The 17,745-nt window shown below is 36.5% G+C and overlaps 3 protein-coding genes across 4 annotated transcripts in view; 2 read left to right on the forward strand and 1 right to left on the reverse strand.

Annotated features, from left to right (window-relative positions):
- The window catches only part of LOC136276280 (CD109 antigen-like), a 58,374-nt gene extending 57,048 nt beyond the window's left edge, over positions 1 to 1,326 (forward strand). For both annotated transcript variants that reach the window (XM_066087857.1, XM_066087858.1), the window contains exons 35-36: positions 1,073 to 1,164; positions 1,252 to 1,326. In XM_066087857.1, the coding sequence (XP_065943929.1) occupies positions 1,073 to 1,164; positions 1,252 to 1,263 (104 nt within the window). In that variant the 3' untranslated portion in view covers positions 1,264 to 1,326. The remainder of the gene's footprint in view (positions 1 to 1,072; positions 1,165 to 1,251) is intronic.
- Positions 1,327 to 2,962: 1,636 nt separating this feature from the next.
- LOC105331836 (uncharacterized) lies at positions 2,963 to 13,200 on the forward strand. The gene is made up of 8 exons (XM_066088663.1): positions 2,963 to 3,378; positions 9,929 to 10,097; positions 10,383 to 10,413; positions 10,736 to 10,780; positions 10,982 to 11,089; positions 11,460 to 11,540; positions 11,938 to 11,994; positions 12,265 to 13,200. The coding sequence occupies exons 1-6, from the start codon at positions 3,266 to 3,268 to the stop codon at positions 11,498 to 11,500; spliced, it is 507 nt and encodes a 168-aa protein (XP_065944735.1). The 5' UTR covers positions 2,963 to 3,265; the 3' UTR covers positions 11,501 to 11,540; positions 11,938 to 11,994; positions 12,265 to 13,200.
- A 174-nt stretch (positions 13,201 to 13,374) lies between these two features.
- Positions 13,375 to 16,861, reverse strand: LOC105331835 (putative nuclease HARBI1). The gene is made up of 4 exons (XM_066088850.1): positions 16,474 to 16,861; positions 14,200 to 14,534; positions 13,780 to 14,037; positions 13,375 to 13,686 (listed from the first exon to the last, which is right to left on the reverse strand). Exons 1-4 carry the CDS (start codon positions 16,678 to 16,680, stop codon positions 13,557 to 13,559), a joined length of 930 nt encoding a protein of 309 aa, XP_065944922.1. The 5' UTR covers positions 16,681 to 16,861; the 3' UTR covers positions 13,375 to 13,556.
- Between the last annotated feature and the right edge of the window lie 884 nt (positions 16,862 to 17,745).

The following is a 17,745-nucleotide window of genomic DNA, read 5'->3' on the forward strand; positions in this document are numbered from 1 at the left end:
TTTCCATTGACAATCTGTAGAGGGGTCCTTCCACGTGCTGATATTCCACCCCACACCATAACGCTACCTCCACCAAATTGTCGACTTTGCACAACACAAGCGTCCTGGTAACGCTCCCCAACGCGACAATACACCCTACAACGGCCATCACTGCTATCCAAATAAAATCTAGATTCACCAGTGAAGAGAATATTGGCCCAGTCCTGTATTCTGAATCGCAGATGTCGTGTGCACCACGCTAGTCTGCCAATACGATGACGTTGAAGCTGTACTGGGCGCACTGCTGGACGTCTTGGTCTGATGTTTTGCTCGCGCAGGCGATTACGCACAGTTCTTGGACTAATTGGTCGAAGCACTGGATGTGACGTCACACGAGGTCGCCCAGAGCGCAGTCGATCCTGAGTGTTGCCAGATTGTTGAAAACGTCTCCATATAATGACTGGATGGTGTTCCAATGAACTCCAAAGTGTCTTGCTACAGTATTTTGCGCCATTCCAGCTTGCAGCATCCCAACAGCACGATTACGTTGGTTTTCGTTGAGTCGTGGCATGACAGGGGTAAATTTTATCGAAACTAAAGTGATTTCCTTAACTAAAAAAGTTAAAAACAAATCCTTCACAGTTCTTATTTCAAACAGTATTGGCCCTTAAAACTCGTGCGTACAATTTTTCAATAAACAACAGGTGCTCACTAACCATGAAAAAGTCCGTGCACCCGGACGGTTACCATCCGATATTGTCAAAAACATTACCATTATCGATTGTTTAAATTTTATAAATACAAACAATAGATATCGAAAAATGACACTAAATTTTATAATGCACAGTTTCTTTTTCCGCTAGTATATAGTGTATCTAGGTATTTGTCGCTTTTATTGTGATCATTTTCATGTCAAAAAAAGAGAAAGAAAGAAATACTAAAAAACCGATATGGGTTAGTGTGCGAAAAAAGCTATTAAATTTGCACAATATGACGAACTGAAATAAAAACAATTAAACACTACCATACATTTGTTATTTAATCAGAGTTGAGGACATTATATATTCATAAATTAAAGTTTGTACTTAAATAGAGAACTACGGTATTGCAAGCTACCTGACAGGAAAACTGCAGGAGATGAACATCTGTCAGATCTGTCCAGAGTGCAACATTTGCAAAGAAATTGTGAGAACATTATATTTTATGTTCTTTTCAATCGCGTTTTATTTGAAGAACATTGAATGATTTAGCATTAATTGCTTAATATTTCAGGTCCTTGGCTAAAGCCGAAGTTGGACATGTTTGAATATAAAGGCAGACTTTAATAAAATAAGTAATCATACTCAGTGCTTGGTTTTGGGGTGTTTTTTTTTACTTTTGCAAACATAGAACATACCGTACTGATGTACATTTTTACGAATTTATAGACAAACTCACTGTTTAAAATTTGTATGTGTTATTTTGAACAAATTAGAATACGTGTAAAAGATGGAAATTAATCAGACTTATTTACTTTAAGGCAATTTCATTTGCAAAAAATTACCGATACAATGTTTAACCAGCACAACCCGTACATCAGAACAACACGTACATATCTTTATAAAGATCTACCGAATAAACTAATATAATAAAATATTTTGGATTTAATATTTCAGGGAACCGATTTGTAAACATGATCTAAAGTGCCGTCAGAATCTCTTTTCACAGCATCGAAAACAGAAATATAGAAATCTAATACAGAATAGAAAGATCAATTGTTTTGGGACGCCGTTACACTACATTGAAAATGTTATTAATATTGATCCTGACTATAAAATACTTCAAGTGTCATTATCCCGTCGTGCAACTTGATGCGAGGGGGATATAGCATCGCTGCTCTGTGTGTGTGTGTGTGTGTGTGTGTTCAGCTTGGAAGCAAGTTTAAAAGAAAACACTTGCACGGATATTTATCAAACTTCATACACTTATTTGGCATAGTAAAAGGACAAACCCTCTTAATTTTCAAGTCAATTAGTTGAGTACTAAAATAGCAAAATTTTAAACAGAAATTCAATTTACGATTTAACTACTTCCGCTACACTTCTGTGAAACCAAAGTAAAAGTAAGCAGTACAAATCAACAACTTGATATTTTTTGGATTTAGATCTAGTACGGGTAAAAAAAAAAGTATAATTCGTAGTAATGGAGGGTTAGTAAATATTGTCTCCTCATTTACATTTGCATAACTATATATTCCTAAATAAAGGATCCCCCACACAATATAACTCGTGCCGCTTAGCGGTCCCCTTGTTTATTTTATTTGTGTCATTGATGAAATGTACAGAACTTTACGTTACAAATTTGATTTGTAGTGTTATCATAGACAAAGACCCCCTGGACATTCTAAATATACTGAATTACAAGTAAACTAAAATGAGTAGCTAACATAACTCTGTCAAGAAATTTTTGAAGGCTTGTTGTTGGCTACGATAAACTGATTGAGACCGTGCGTGGCCTTTGGCTATGCTACTTTGAAATTCCATACATGTATGCAATTGAGGATCTTGATCCTGATTTTAATTTCATTTCAGTATTCAGATGAAATAATGGTTTTTTTTTATATTTCTAACTTATTAATATATATTCTAGTATTTTAAACAAATAATAACACTTAAAATTCATCACCACAAGCCTATTTTATTATCTTACTCCTTGTTTTTTAATCATCTTCCACCCACCCCCAAAATAAGGCTGCACTCTCAACCCCGAGTGGTATAACATGATTAGACCTATGGTATTATCCATCTTTAGGTAGGGCGATGTTTTCTGGGGGTTGTTGATTGGGTACGAACAGTCAGCACCGAAAAACCCAGTATCACACAATCACTTTCCTGAAAATACACACAGAAAATGACCCCCTCGCGCTAACATCCGTGCCAACGAGAGATATTAATATAAGTTGTAGAACTTGCTTATCAATTGTTTTAAAATAAATAAAGTTCAGGGTCGAGTTTTACTAAAGGTCGTAAATTTTGCCGTAGACGTAGACGTAAACGTAGACTTTGCGTCCGAATGTACGTGTGCGTAGATTGCGTTTTACTAAAGGTCGTAACTACACACGTAAAGGTAGATACACACGTAGACTTTGTCGTAGTTTAGTCTGGAACTCTTTCGAAGGAGGTACAAAAACTATCCTAACAACGAATGCTACGCATGCGTATTGCATACTTTCGCTTAGCCCATTATCGTCTGCTAGATCTATAATGACAGATAAAAGCCACGAAAACCAAATTGGTCGGAGGGAGAAATGTGTGTCTTAGCTGACGCGTGTCTGTCATTTAACCAAATCATCCGGGGTAAATTTTCGCCATCCTTGACCTCGGAGATGAAGAAAAAGGCGTGGGAAACCATCACCGATAAGTAAGTTTACTTCAGTATTTAAGCTAATGGCAGATTGTTAATATTTATGAATATCAAAAGAAATTATCTCCAAATATATCATACGAATTTTGTAAACATTAAGCTCACCTTCTTCTTCTTCCAGTACAAAGTCGGACTCTTCTTGAGTGTATAGGTGACTCTTGCTCGTACAATCATGAGGTCTTCCCTCCTCACTTAATAAAAAAAAACTATTTACAAGAAAGTTATTTACAAATAAAACTATGAACATCTGGGGTCAAGGAGTTCTAGATGTGTGAAGCTCCTGTCAAGGCCTCTGGCAGGATGGTAAGGCTGGCCTTGAACTCTTCTAGTGTAGCTGCTGTTGTGGCTTTTTCCGGTAGAGTCTTTTCGAGTGCGCTGTTGGTATATGCGGTGGCCTCCTCTGGTCCTGGAATCTCCGGGTTTGTAGTAATTAGAGGGGTCGATATCCACCAATCTATTGCGTATCTTGTATGCCATGGTGAGTCGGTCTTTGCAGCGGCGATCTTTAAGAGGCTCCCATTTTAGTCTATTCATTAAGGAGCTGACACAGCCTGGGGATACGTCTTGGTATTCGTTGTACACGAACCTAGCTGCCCTTCTCTGTACTTGTTCTAGGTCTTTTTCAAGGTTATCTTGATAAGGGTCCCATACAGTGGAGGCGTATTCCAGGGTTGGTCTGACCATGGGGATGTAGGCGTTGGCTTTGACTTCTGGTTTACACCGTCCTAGGTTCCTTCTCAGAAAGCCTAGTGTCCTTGATGCTTTGCCTACTGTCTGGTTGATATGTGTCTTCCACTGTAGATCATGGTTTATGGTTACTCCCAGGTATTTCCCATGCTCGACTGCATCTAGTGTGTGGCCATGTAGTTGATAGTTCCTTATCAGTGGGTTTCTTTTGTTGGTGATCCGTATCACGATGCACTTCTCAGGATGGAAATTCATCTGCCATCGTGATTCCCACTCTTGGAGTTTGTTAAGGTCGTCTTGAAGTGTCTCGGTATCCTTCACCTTCTTTATTTTCCTATAAACTAGGCAATCGTCTGCAAATAACCTTGCCTCAGAAGATGTTGATTGTGGCAGGTCATTAATGTAAGCCAGAAATAATAGGGGTCCGATGACTGTTCCCTGAGGCACCCCTGAGATGACGTCTAGGGGGCCGGACTTATGCCCTTCAAGCAATACGGATTGTGTTCTCTTGCTAAGGAAGTCTTGTATCCATTTGAGTGTTTCTCCACGTATTCCGTAATGGTCCATTTTTTGGAGGAGTCTCTTGTGGGGCACTTTGTCAAAGGCTTTGGAGAAATCGAGCAAGATGATGTCTGTTTGTTCTCCTTGGTCTAAATTCTTGCCAATTTCGTCTAGTGTTATCAGTAGTTGTGTTTCACAAGATCTTTTGGATCTGAAACCATGTTGATGGTCACAAAGGATCTGGTGGCGGTCAAAGTGATCCATGATGGTGCTGTGAACAATATGTTCCAATAGTTTGCAGCAGATTGAAGTCAAGGAGACTGGCCGATAATTAGAAGCTTTGTGTTTTTCTCCTTTTTTGAAGACTGGGACAATGTTGGCAGCTCGCCAGTCGTCAGGAATGGCTCCAGCGTCCAAAGATTTCTGGTAAATTATGGTCAGATATGGTGATATGTGATCAGCTGCTTCTTTGAGTATATAGGCTGGAATTTCATCAGGCCCAGTGGCTTTGAATGGTCTTAGTCCACGGAGTAGCTTGTAAACTCCCGCCTGGCTGACTCTGATGTTGTCCATAGTTTGGAATGGACTTGGTCCCATATGTGACATGTTATGTATGTCTTCTTTGGTGTAGACAGATTAAAACTGCTGGTTTAAAATTGAGGCTTTAGTTGGTGTATCGCTGTGAAGAAGTCCATCTTTGTCTTTGAGTGTAACAATGCCTGTGGATTCTTGTTTCCTGCTCTTAATGTAGGACCAAAATCGTTTCGGTTGCTCCTTGTGGTCTGTGCTTATGATGTCTTCCATGTATTTCCCATGAGCAATCCTAGATTCTTTCTGTAGCTTTGCCTTGAGAAATTTGTATCGCTTCCAATCTTTGGTGTTTTTAGATCTTTTAGCTTTGGAGTATGCAGGCTGTTTGCTGTTGCTAGTTTTACGTAACTGTGTGTTCATCCAAGGGTGGCTGTATCTCTCCTTGGTCTGTTTAGTTGGTACGTGTGTGGTCATTGCTTTCGTGATGATGCTCTTGAATTTGTTCCACATTGCGTTGATATTACTGAAGTTGGTGGTCTGAAATTCAGTGAAGTTATCAGTGAGGCTTTTGTTAATTCCCTCCATATTGGCTTTTTTCCACAGATTGATGGTTCTACTAGTAGGTTTAGGTCTTGTTGCTTTAGCTGCTAGGTCTAATAGTACGATGTCGTGGTCACTGTTTCCGGTTGGAGGAAGTGTCTTACATCTCTCAAGTTGACCTGGATGGGATGTAAACATAAGGTCCAAGGTGTTCTCGCCTCTTGTTGGTTTGCTCACTAATTGTTGGACGCTCAGGTCTGTGGTCATCCTAATGAACGCTTGGTTGACCTGTGCTGGTATTTGATTGCTGTGGGTATCATATGAGGTCCAATCAATGTCCGGAAGATTGAAGTTACCTCCCAGTAGGAAAATGTTGTTCTTATTTTTCTCTCGCAGGTTTTTTATTTCTGCCACTGCTGTATCTATATATTCTAGGTCTTGTTTATTTGGTGGTCTATAAAAACAGTTGAGTGATATTGGTTTCCTAGGTCCTATTTTGATGTTTCCTGAAATTAGTTCTGTTTTGTCGCTGCATAAACTCTGTGTGAGGCCAAGGTCATGTCGTGCTGCTATGATCACTCCTCCATGCGGGTCTCCTTTTCTATCCCTACGAATGATGTTAAAACCTAGGGAATCTGGGAAGATCTCCTTGCTATGAATCTTGTCAGATAGCCAACTTTCAGTTCCAAGTATGACGTCTGGTCTTGTAGATTCCAATAAAACTTGCAGGTCGTTACGTTTGTTTTTAATACTCTGAAAATTGATCATGAGTATTCTGAGTGAACTCTGCTGACGTTTTGTTGGTGAGGCCTTTGGTTTGTTTGGCTTTGGTGATGATGCAGCTTGTGGATGACCAGGGCTAGACATCAGAGAATCCGACGCGCTAGCATAACTCTGGTTTGATGATAATACCGAGTATGTGTTACTGTCGGCCGAGTCTAAAAGGTCGTAAAGTACAGTTGAGTAGTTGCAGGTGTTACATACTACACAATGCCAGGACACAGATGTGTTTGCTAGATCTGCATATTCTAGTGTGTCTATTCCAGTGCAGGTGGCATGGTACCAGTGGTCGCATTCGTCACATGCAAGGGCTCTTTGACCCCATTTACATGCTTTGCTACAGATAGCACATGGGTACTTTGGTGTTCGAGGACCAGGGTTCTGTTCGACTCCTGCTAATACTAGTAGTAGTGATCGGAAGTATGTAGTATCATTATTAACATTGGGTTTGGAGTTCTTATTGGCCCATACGTACAGACAAGTATATTTGTTGTTTGATAGTTCAGTTATGTCCGCCAATGTCAATGAGTAATCCCGTGAAGGGTAAGTGGGTGGGTGTTTTTGCCACTGATTTGTGTTGTGTGTGTATCTTACCAGCCCTATTGGAACACATATAATCCAAAGGGTATGCATCCTCTAATGTTGTTTACATTTGACCGGAAATGGCTTCGTTGTGATGAGCCGCTTACGTCCTCGATCCCAGGAAAAATTTGAAAATGATCAGTTTTTAGCAAAGTCCAAATGTAATGACACAATAAGTGATGGAAGTGTTCCTCAGGATGATCTTTCAATGTTTCTGATGTTTTCAGAGCTATCCCAAGATGTATTTTAACAAAATTTTAGAAAAGTATAGGGTATTCCAGGAAAGGCGTCTTGATTTTACGAGCATGCGCATGACACCTATGTGTATATTCTTTTAAAAATACAGCATATTGATGGAAAGTTTAATTTATCTAAAACACAGAATTTCTAAATAATATTTCGATCGAAAATAAGATTATGATAGGTCATATATGTCGATTCCTTCTTTTGTTATACTTCCCAAATTTTCGGAACATTGGCGCAACTGAATCTCGTACATGTATTAGCCGGTGATTAGTCCTACCAATTGTAAGAATGGCTGCAGATTGTCAGATATAGGTTGCACTACAGTATTAAATTGTACTATATATTCTTACCAAAATTGCACAACTTTTGATACAGATTAAAAATTCAAAACGAACTTCTGGAAAAAATCCTCTTGACATTTTTTTAAACAACGCTTCATTTACAATTTTCTAGCAAAATACACACGTGCATCCAGCAAGGCGTGAGACTTTGTTTACCTCGAAGTTACACATGTGCTTGAAAATCAAGCCCGGGCCTTTTCACCCCCCTCCGGAAACAACACGCATCAAAAATTCAAATGACCTCGCATTATTACAAAAATGGGATAGTTAGACCACTTACACATTGTTTTTCAGCTCATAAAAAAAATCAGCTCCTGTCGCGTGCGGAAACGCCCCGAATTCAAAGGAAAATTCGGGAATTATTTTGGCTCAGCCATGTTTTGACGTGAACCTTTAGTGAAATACTGTTATGACACCTGCAATATAACTCATTTTTTGGTATCGCTAAATCAACATTAATAAATTGATTGATACTCATTGTGTTGTGTGACTAAAAAAATTATGAAGATATCTACTCATTTCAGAAAGTTATGAGCGATTTTTTAACACCACGGTGTACACGGTGGCCACTGATTTATGAAAATGTGATCAAAGTTATACAATGTACTGTATGCATTTACACGGTGTTTTGATATTCAGTGATTTTTTTGGTTTTAAATTGACAAGTGATGTATGAAAATTCAATGACCCTGCCTCTGGGGGGTGGGGTAGAGAAAACGTCATTATTTCATACAATTTATGAAAATGATGAGAACCTTTGTCCAAAACAGCATGGTCTTGTTCTAATCTAACTAACATGAGTGATACTTCTCAGCTGTTTTCCGCTTTCGTACCAATATTTCTCAATTTTGGACATAAATTGAGCATTTCTTACTGTAACACAAGGGCCTAGACAACCGATTTTATTTGAAATTCACACCCCGTAGAAGATTTTGTTGTTTACGACGATGAATACTACATCGTATTTGATCTGCTGAAAATTTTCCGGGCAGTTTAGACGGTCCGATCTATTATAAATGGGTCATTGTTTTGAGGCAGTAGAACATTTCAGAGGAAATGTGGGCTAATTTTGTATGCATCATTAAAAACAAAATAAGCGTGCTGCTGGCTACAAAACCCCATTGTTTGTCATTTTTCGTCTGAACACGCTGATTTAATACCTAAAACACAGGTAAAACAATTTTTAACATAGCAAACCCGTTTTCCTGCAATATAACTCATTTTTTGTTATCGCAAAATCAACATTAATAAATTGATTGATACTCATTGTGTTGTGTGACTAAAAAAAATTATGAAGATATCTACTCATTTCAGAAAGTTATGAGCGATTTTTTAACACCACGGTGTACACGGTGGCCACTGATTTATGAAAATGTGATCAAAGTTATACTGTATGCATTTACACGGTGTTTTGATATTCAGTGATTTTTTGGTTTTAAATTGACAAGTGATGTATGAAAATGTATAAAATGACGCAAATTAATTAATATCATGTGGACCCTAGAAATTATGTCAGCAAAAAATTCAATGACCCTGCCTCTGGGGGGTGGGGTAGAGAAAACGTCATTATTTCATACAATTTATGAAAATGGTGAGAACCTTTGTCCAAAACAGCATGGTCTTGTTCTAATCTAACTAACATGAGTGATACATCTCAGCTGTTTTCCGCTTTCGTACCAATATTTCTCAATTTTGGACATAAATTGAGCATTTCTTACTGTAACACAAGGGCCTAAACAACCGATTTTATTTGAAATTCACACCCCGTAGAAGATTTTGTTGTTAACGACGATGAATACTACATCGTATTTGATCTGCTGAAAATTTTCCGGGCAGTTTAGACGGTCTGATCTATTATAAATGGGTCATTGTTTTGAGGCAGTAGAACATTTCAGAGGAAATGTGGGCTAATTTTGTATGCATCATTAAAAACAAAATAAGCGTGCTGCTGGCTACAAAACCCATTGTTTGTCATTTTTCGTCTAAACACGCTGATTTAATACCTAAAACACAGGTAAAACAATTTTCAACATAGCAAACCCGTTTTCCTGCATCGTACACGCCGTTTATTTCATTAGGTCGATGTCATAATCAGATAATAGAAAAACGTGGTAAGTGTTCTGTAAAAGTGTGTACAAATTCGATATATGGTTTGAGCTTGATATATGGTATTATGATTAGAGAAAATATTTTAAAACTGCTGGACATCGTATTCCGGTGCGTTTGACATGTTTACTCTAGGGTTGTACGTGTCGGAGACAAATAACGTTAACAATATTTATGTCTCTGGTCGTGTAGTGGATCTATAACATCGTATTTTGTTTTTAAAATGCTTTTAGAGTAAATTCAGTTGCAATAAACTGCACCAGAAGACTCGATGAAACCAAAAAGAGATTCCAGGATGCCCAGTCTGCCATTAAGAAGAAGGAGGCTTTCAGAAAGAGGGAAACTAACAAAACAGGAGGTGGACCCCCGCCTGAGGTGAATTTCAAGCCATGGGAATTGACAGTGAGTAAATAAATTCATGATTTTTTTATTACTTAGTTTGCACTTGAAAATACGTACACTTTATCATTTCTTTGTTTAAATGTACATACATGCATTTATTTCTATTTATAAGATATAGAATATTTTAAATATTACAAACAATAGATGAACTGGAAAAAATGCACATGATGTACATCATAACTCCCTCCCATCATCTATTTTTATTTAATAAAGAAAAAAAACCAATTTGTTTATAATTGAGAATGGCAATTGATTGATTTACAATTTCAAATTGTCTTCCCCTAGATTCTTAGTACCATTCCATCGGTGGCGATTCATGGTCTCCATAGGCGTCGGAAGCAAATTGAAAGTGGGGGGCTAGACTAATCCTCAGAAATATTGAGAAAAAAAACCCTCCCAAAATCATGGAAATCCTAATCCGTGGGGGGAGGGGGGGGGGGGGGGGAAGCTAGTATGCTTCTGAATCTAACTTCTCAATCTTTCAAGCTAAATTTAGTAACAATAATCTTTCCTACGATAAAAAGTGGGGGGGGGGGGGGCTGAACCCTCTATCATGCTATGTTTCTAATGGTTAGGTATAACTTGGCAAAAAAAGTGGGGGGGCTAAGCCCCCCCTAGCCCCCCCGGTTCCGACGCCTATGGTCTCGATGGGGGCGCTGATACAGGGACAGATTTGGACAGAGGTATTTTAAAGATTTTTTTTTGGGGGGGGGGATTTAAACAATAATGATTGAAAAAGTATGCATTTGGTAATTGTAAACAGAAGAAAATTTAATGTACATGTAGACTTAGCATGAATTTATTTTTTTATAACATGATAATACAATGTATCAACAATTATTAAGTCATTATAAATACATTTAGATTTTTTTCCTAACATTAAGGTAACAGGACAGATTCAAGTACATGTATGACAATTTCTGAAGGTATCCAAACCCCTGGGGCAATGGGAGATACATGTAGCTGGACTTTGTCATCAGATCAGGTCACAGGTATGCATGCATTTTTTCATAAGCATACAAATATATGGCGATGAAAGAGTTTCAATTCCGTTGAATAGACAAAATGGTTATCACAATGCTCAACTCCACCTAAAATAGTAATCTCTTTTATTCTCAAAAGTACAGAGTGACATGCATTTATATATAGGGTATAATTGAGAGAGAGAGAGAGAGAGAGAGAGAGAGAGAGAGAGAGAGAGAGAGAGAGAGAGAGAGAGAGAGAGAGAGCATGCATCACAAAGCCAGTCATGATGACCTTCTATAATAATACATTTTTTTCTTTTCTTGATTTTTAATACTTGACGTCTTTTAATTTTTAAAATTGTTCATTGATAATTTGCTATACCTAAAACTTTTACAGATTGTATAGTAAACATTATACCTGAGAATGAATGTTCATAGCCACCCTCTCCATCTCCATCTTGTACCCTTACATGTACATGTAGGTATATGATTTATGATTTTTAAAGCCAAATAATTTTTTTTTTATCTTAGGTCCGAATAAAAAGTATTCCTGTTTCCTGTCACTGAACTGACCATAATAGATTTATTTTGTTGAAAAATAAATTTATTTTTCATATAAAATAAAGTAGATGTCAATTTAGATAATTCAAAAACAAATTTTTAATTGTTGATTTTAATTTGATTTAATTTTTGTCATATGGAGATAGTTGTTTTTGAACAATTTTTAATAAGTTAAGCTTCAGGTTTGAAAAATAAAATAGAATTCTCTCCCCTCCTTCCTGGGTCTAAAGACCTCATGGAACAATAATTCCAAACAAACATTTTTCTTTAAGGATGGCTTGATTTATTTAGAGTTATTGGTTGTTTTATTTTAGCAAATAAGAACAAGAATAGGAGCAGTTTGGGACTCAAACAGAAAGCTGGAGATTATGGTAAAACTTTTAACCTGTTGTTAACATCACCAGAAATACTTTGTTTACCTACTGCTATTTTTTATCTACCTTATGGTACATTAATGTACCCAGAATGATGTGGGTTAGAATATATGAAACAAATAATAAATCTTTTTTAAAGCAAAGTCTCAAGTTTTATGCAAACAATATCTTTAGTCTTATTCATTCTGTCTTTTTAAAACATATGTAATGACACAGTAAAAAAAATTAGATATATATTCATAAATGTTCATTATTTTATTATTATAGAGAATGGAATGAAAGAAATAATTGCAATGAAAAAGAAACGCTTAGAACTGGAGGAACGAAAAGTGAAAGCCCTTGAGAGAATTGCCAGTGCTTTGGAGGGACATCAGGGACAGTCATGCACAGAATTCTCTGTTTCTCCTATCATCAAATTTAATTAGAATCCTGCAGCGATTTCTTGTCTTATTTTCTTCATTTACCACCGATTAATTATGATATCAAAAAGTGTGTTGTCGGCTAAATATCTGAGTAACATTTATTTGCTTGTCTCTCAATATATATTTTGTGGGGTAGTAGATTGCTTTTGATATTGTCATATGAGGCAGTTATTGGTTGTTAATTGAAGTAATTCAACTTTGACCATTTTATGTCATATCAATAAATTAACTATTTATAATGATATAATCAATATTGATTAAATTCACCTTATGAGAAAGACAACAAACATGTTATATTGAAAATGTTTGATTTTGCAAAGACGTTATTATATATCATATGTTATATTACTTATATAATTTACTGGGAACTGGTAATTATTTTGGTCTATAGAAATCTGCTTGTAGTAAGGAATATATATTATTTATATACCGGTTAATATATATTTAATTGATATTATAATTTTGATATTAATTCATACAGTAAAAATGTACAAGTTCATTTATTATGTAATCTTGTCAAAACTCTCTCTCTCTCTCTCATTATATTTAAGCCACCAAAATATTAAATTATATTTTTTTATCACATTTTGTTACATTTCTATCCTTTAATAGTTCCTTCTAGGCTGTTGAATTTTATTCCATCGGTTTTAACTTTATTTGCATTTTGGTTGAGGAATTGAATTGAATAACTGTTACATATGAAAAAGATTGGAAATAGAGAGTGGAAAGTTAATGCTGTAGTGTGTATTGCTTATATATTAAAAAAATCCAGGTAACCTCAGAGTTGTCGGTATCATCAGTTATCAAATTATGACTGCTACATTACTTAGGCGTCGGAACCGGGGGGGGGGGGGGGGGGGGGGGGCTTAGATTATCATGGTTTTGGGAATGTTTTTTTTTTCTTGTAAAGATGTTTTAGGATTAGTCTAGCCCCCCCCCCCCCCCCCACTTTCAATTTGCTTCCGACGCCACTGCATTATAAGGTTTCAAACAACAACAAACTCATGTATTCTTATAGGATGATATATCTTTTTTATTGTTGGCATCACTCCTAGAATCTGGAAGCCAACTGCTGCCTCAGCTTTCTTGCTCTAAGTGGTGCTGCTCCCTGGTATACTGCGTTGTTGTGCTGGTTGGCTACAGCACCACCATTACGCAAAGGTACTCTCTCGTTGATGGCTTGTTGTGCAACTTCATACATGTCTCTACAACTAGAGCACAGTTCTCTGGTTTAAACGGAAGGTATCCTCCACTGCTGTGTAAACACCTATATACAAAGATTGGACCCATTAGTGAACAGTATTCATCAGTAGTTTAATACAGTGAAGATCATAGAATTATGTGCAAATGACTGACATACCTAAACCTTGCCTTTAGAACACCAAATGTACGCTCCACCACATTCCTGGTTTTGCAGTGGGCGGCATTATAACGTTCTTCAGCAGGCGTTGAAGGGTTGGTGAAAGGAGTCATCAGGTAATCCTTCAGAGGACACCCAGAATCCCCTAAAAGCCATCCTCCTCCAGGCAACGTCTCCAAGATACCAGGAATGCTCGAATGTTGGAAAACATAAGCATCATGGGTGCTCCCTGGAAATCGGCAGTTGATATTAATGAACCTTCAAAAAGAAAATAATGCATATAAATTATGCTGGCATAGTGATAAATGGCATGTAGTTATAGGGCAAATTTATTGATTTATTCTTTTAGTATTATAAACATGCTCCAAATCAAGAAAAGACTATTATGTCATACTGAAACTGCATTAAGCCAGTATGTACCTCATGTTCGCATCTACAACTCCTTGAACATTCAAGGCATGGAAGTTCTTGCGACAGACATAAACAGGCTCATCCTCCCCGTTCATGCCCCGAATAGGAATAAGCGTGCCATCTATGGCACCCACAACATTAGGAAAATGTGCAATGGCATAAAATCCTTCCTTCATTTTCAAAAGAGTTTGGGCATCTGTTGGGAAGTCTATGTGTAGAAACGCATTCAGTGCTCGGCACACTCTTGGTAAAAACACGCAGACTGAAGACTTGGATATACCGTGGATATCTCCCACTTCCGAAAAAAAGTCCGCTTTCGCCATAAAGCGCAAGGTGCACAACATCTGGAACAACAGAATTACATTATTATTATAAATTGTATATACAGAAAAAAAAAATGGTTTTTTGAAATAAAGTTGTGTGTTAGATTTAATTACTGTAATACATATGATATTGAAACAATCTGTCACTTTTTCAATACCCGTTTGGAATGGCATTCCCAAAATTTATTGATATGATAGACAAAAAACTTGGGGACAGAGGGTGATTGTCAATTTCATACACGGGCCCACATTTCTAAATGGGGGTGGGGGTGAAAGTTTTAATTCTAATTATGAAAATCGATCGATAAACTGGTTAGAACTGGATAATTTAGATTTAGTTCTGCCATTTTCTATACAGCTGTGAATAACAATTAATTTCCGTAAGAAATATAGGGAATCTCACATGTACTTATGCGTGTTTTGTTTTGTTTGTTTGTTTTTCTTTTCAATTATTTGAAAAATCCACATGTACTAGTTCTCGCAAACTTTGATAACTATCCCTTATTTCCTCTATTTCTTACGGAAAGTTATAGTTAATTCAGAAACAGACTGAAATCTACACGAACCGTTTATCGATTGGTCAAAATCTACAGACCTTAGAAAAATCACGGACTGCACGAAATAATATTGATATGTCAGACACATTCTCACGGGATACGCTTTGGCTATGTCTTTTAGCTAACTTAACAGTAATTTAGTGAATTTTCAGGGTAGCGATCATTGCAGAAAAAAAAATTAACATGATAACCGCGTTAGCGGGTTAGGTTTTTTTTTTTGCAATGTCGCTACCTTTATATCCCAAATGAATCACCAGAGAAAGTATTTTATTGTTTAAATATACCCCCACTTTTGAAAAATATGTCTCGAATCCATCCCCGAAAAAAATCCGGACCTTCCGTGTTTTCTTGTAAAAAAAACAAAAAAAAACCCATTTTAGACGAGTATTGATTATCCATCCCCATTTTGTATTAGAATTTTGTTTCTATCACTTTAAAAATATGTTTTTGTTTTCATGCATCTTTAATAATGAAAAATAGGTTGATAATCAAAAGTTAAATAAACATATTAAATTAAACGACTATTTAAAGTGTCTCTGTTAATTTTTTTTTTACAATTTTGTTGAAATAATTATTTCCCCGCCATAACTTGTTATACGTATTGAAGGTTTATGTTACTTCGAAACTTATTAATATGGTAAGTCATTTGTTACCTGTAATTTGTAAATATACTTGTAAATAATTGTATTTGAATGCCAAATTTTGATAATAAATTAAGTAGGTTCAGTAAAGATCACTTTTTAAATTGAATTCAAGTTATGTGTGTACAAGTTTTAAAGTTGTTGTGTTGTATAACAAAGTGAATGCTCTAGCTATCAACAAGAAAACAGCTTGATTTTATTTTCTCCTTAAGTGTAAGCAACATAAAGGCACTTTTTTCCTATGAATTGATTTCATGGGGATACCAAAAGTGATACATTTACAGTCCCCTGCCGAAAAACGGGCGCCCCCTCTGACTTCAAATCATGGATCCGCCTCCCTGACTTCTGCCGGAAATTTGATTCCTGACATTATGATTATTTTAAAAAACCATAGGTTTTATTTTTCAGACTGATCGTGTTTTGTTTTTATGGTTTATATCTAGATATATTTCAATTTAATGCAAAGGGATACATTGATGCTAAAAGAAACTCTCTCTCTCTCTCTCTCTCTCTCTCTCTCTCTCTCTCTCTCTCTCTCTCTCTCTCTCTGTGCTATAGTATATCTCTTTCATATCACCATACAGTTCATGTTTGGTCACTCAATAATGTTACTATTGCCAGCTTGGAAAAAGTATATGCTTAAATATCTCAATTTGCAAGTTTCAGAGAACGAATAATTTCATGAACGGGTGCACAACTTTGTTAGGGAGCTCTCCAAAGGGAGACAACAATTCATCAACCTTCGTTTTGTTTACATTATACCTGCAGTTGTGTGGGAATAGAGTAGGATCTATTCGTTGCCGGTCTACATGTGGCATCAACAGCATCAATAAGTTCTAAAAGAACTCTCCTCGGAAATCTATACCATGAGATCAAATCCACGTCATCCAGAGAGTCTAGCGGCTGACTCATATCGCGGAAAACCCTTTCTCTTCTAAGTGCGCGTTGCAACAGTAGGTACGTCGCCATTTTTTATTACGCTACGTACGTTCCTACGTCTGCTGCACGTCACCCGTAGATTTTGACGTAAATCTACGCAAAAACGTAAGATACGACCTTTAGTAAAACGCAAAATCAGCCTAAGTTACGTCTACGTCTACGTTTACGTCTACGTTTTGAGTTACGACCTTTAGTAAAACTGGCTCCAGTTTTAGAAAATGACTCAAAATTCGAATTATAGTGCAGTGAATTATACTTATAATGTACGTTTAATTTGCATATATATATATATATATATATATATATATATATATATATATATATATATCTTTTCTAATTAATATGTGGTCTTCAACAACCCAAATGTTACAATGTATTAACTGTGGTCAAATATAAACAATACTTTTTGAGTTTATGCAAAACTGTACAACGGGTCCCAAATCAATGACGTCATTCGACACTCACAAATGATACACTTTTGGAAATTATAAATAATTTAAGTTATGAAAGTTATTAAACTTAAGCTGACGTTATAAATAAAACCATGTGAATTTAAATATGGTTTTCATCTATAACCTAGTTATTATACTTTCATTACTTTTCAGGGAAAAAAATGTTTAAAAAACCACCAAAAAAATAGTTCTAAGCTCAAATGACTCAAATCCAGGCCCCAAGGTTATAAAACTTTTTCCATACTCATACTCCAATTCGTACCGTACTCCGAGTATGTGCTCCACTGAGTACAACTCCAAAAACCGAGGTTATAAAAGTTTTGGAGTACGTTCTCCGCTGAGTACTATGCTCCAAAAGCCGATGAATATAATTTTACGTTTCTGGGGTAAGGCAGCGCACGATAATTCATGTAAATAGTCCTGGCATGTATGCAAACTGTACATGTAACACATTATTTACATGTACATATGCCCTTTTTCATCTGCAATCATGGAGATGTGTCTGTCTCTATAACTTTTGAGCAACAAAGACAATAAATCCAATGTTATTGGTAAAATTATCAACAAATTGTGTTTATGTCAAATGTTTTTGGAAATGAGGGTAGGGAGCGTAGATATAAACAACTTTTAAAAGACCGAGGTA

The sequence above is a fragment of the Magallana gigas genome, chromosome 6, assembly GCF_963853765.1.
Source record: "Magallana gigas chromosome 6, xbMagGiga1.1, whole genome shotgun sequence".
Taxonomy (NCBI): Eukaryota; Metazoa; Mollusca; class Bivalvia; order Ostreida; family Ostreidae; genus Magallana; species Magallana gigas.

Coding starts and splice junctions, on each gene's coding strand:
- LOC105331836 (XM_066088663.1), top strand. CDS start 3,266: ATGTGTGTCTTAGCTGACGCGTGTCTGTCATTTAACCAAATCATCCGG. Junction 3,379..9,928: donor TGGGAAACCATCACCGATAA/GTAAGTTTACTT, acceptor AAATGCTTTTAG/AGTAAATTCAGTTGCAATAA. Junction 10,414..10,735: donor CATTCCATCGGTGGCGATTC/ATGGTCTCCATA, acceptor GTTCCGACGCCT/ATGGTCTCGATGGGGGCGCT.
- LOC105331835 (XM_066088850.1), bottom strand. CDS start 16,680: ATGGCGACGTACCTACTGTTGCAACGCGCACTTAGAAGAGAAAGGGTT. Junction 14,038..14,199: donor GTTGTAGATGCGAACATGAG/GTACATACTGGC, acceptor TTCTTTTTGAAG/GTTCATTAATATCAACTGCC. Junction 13,687..13,779: donor GTTCTAAAGGCAAGGTTTAG/GTATGTCAGTCA, acceptor CTTTGTATATAG/GTGTTTACACAGCAGTGGAG.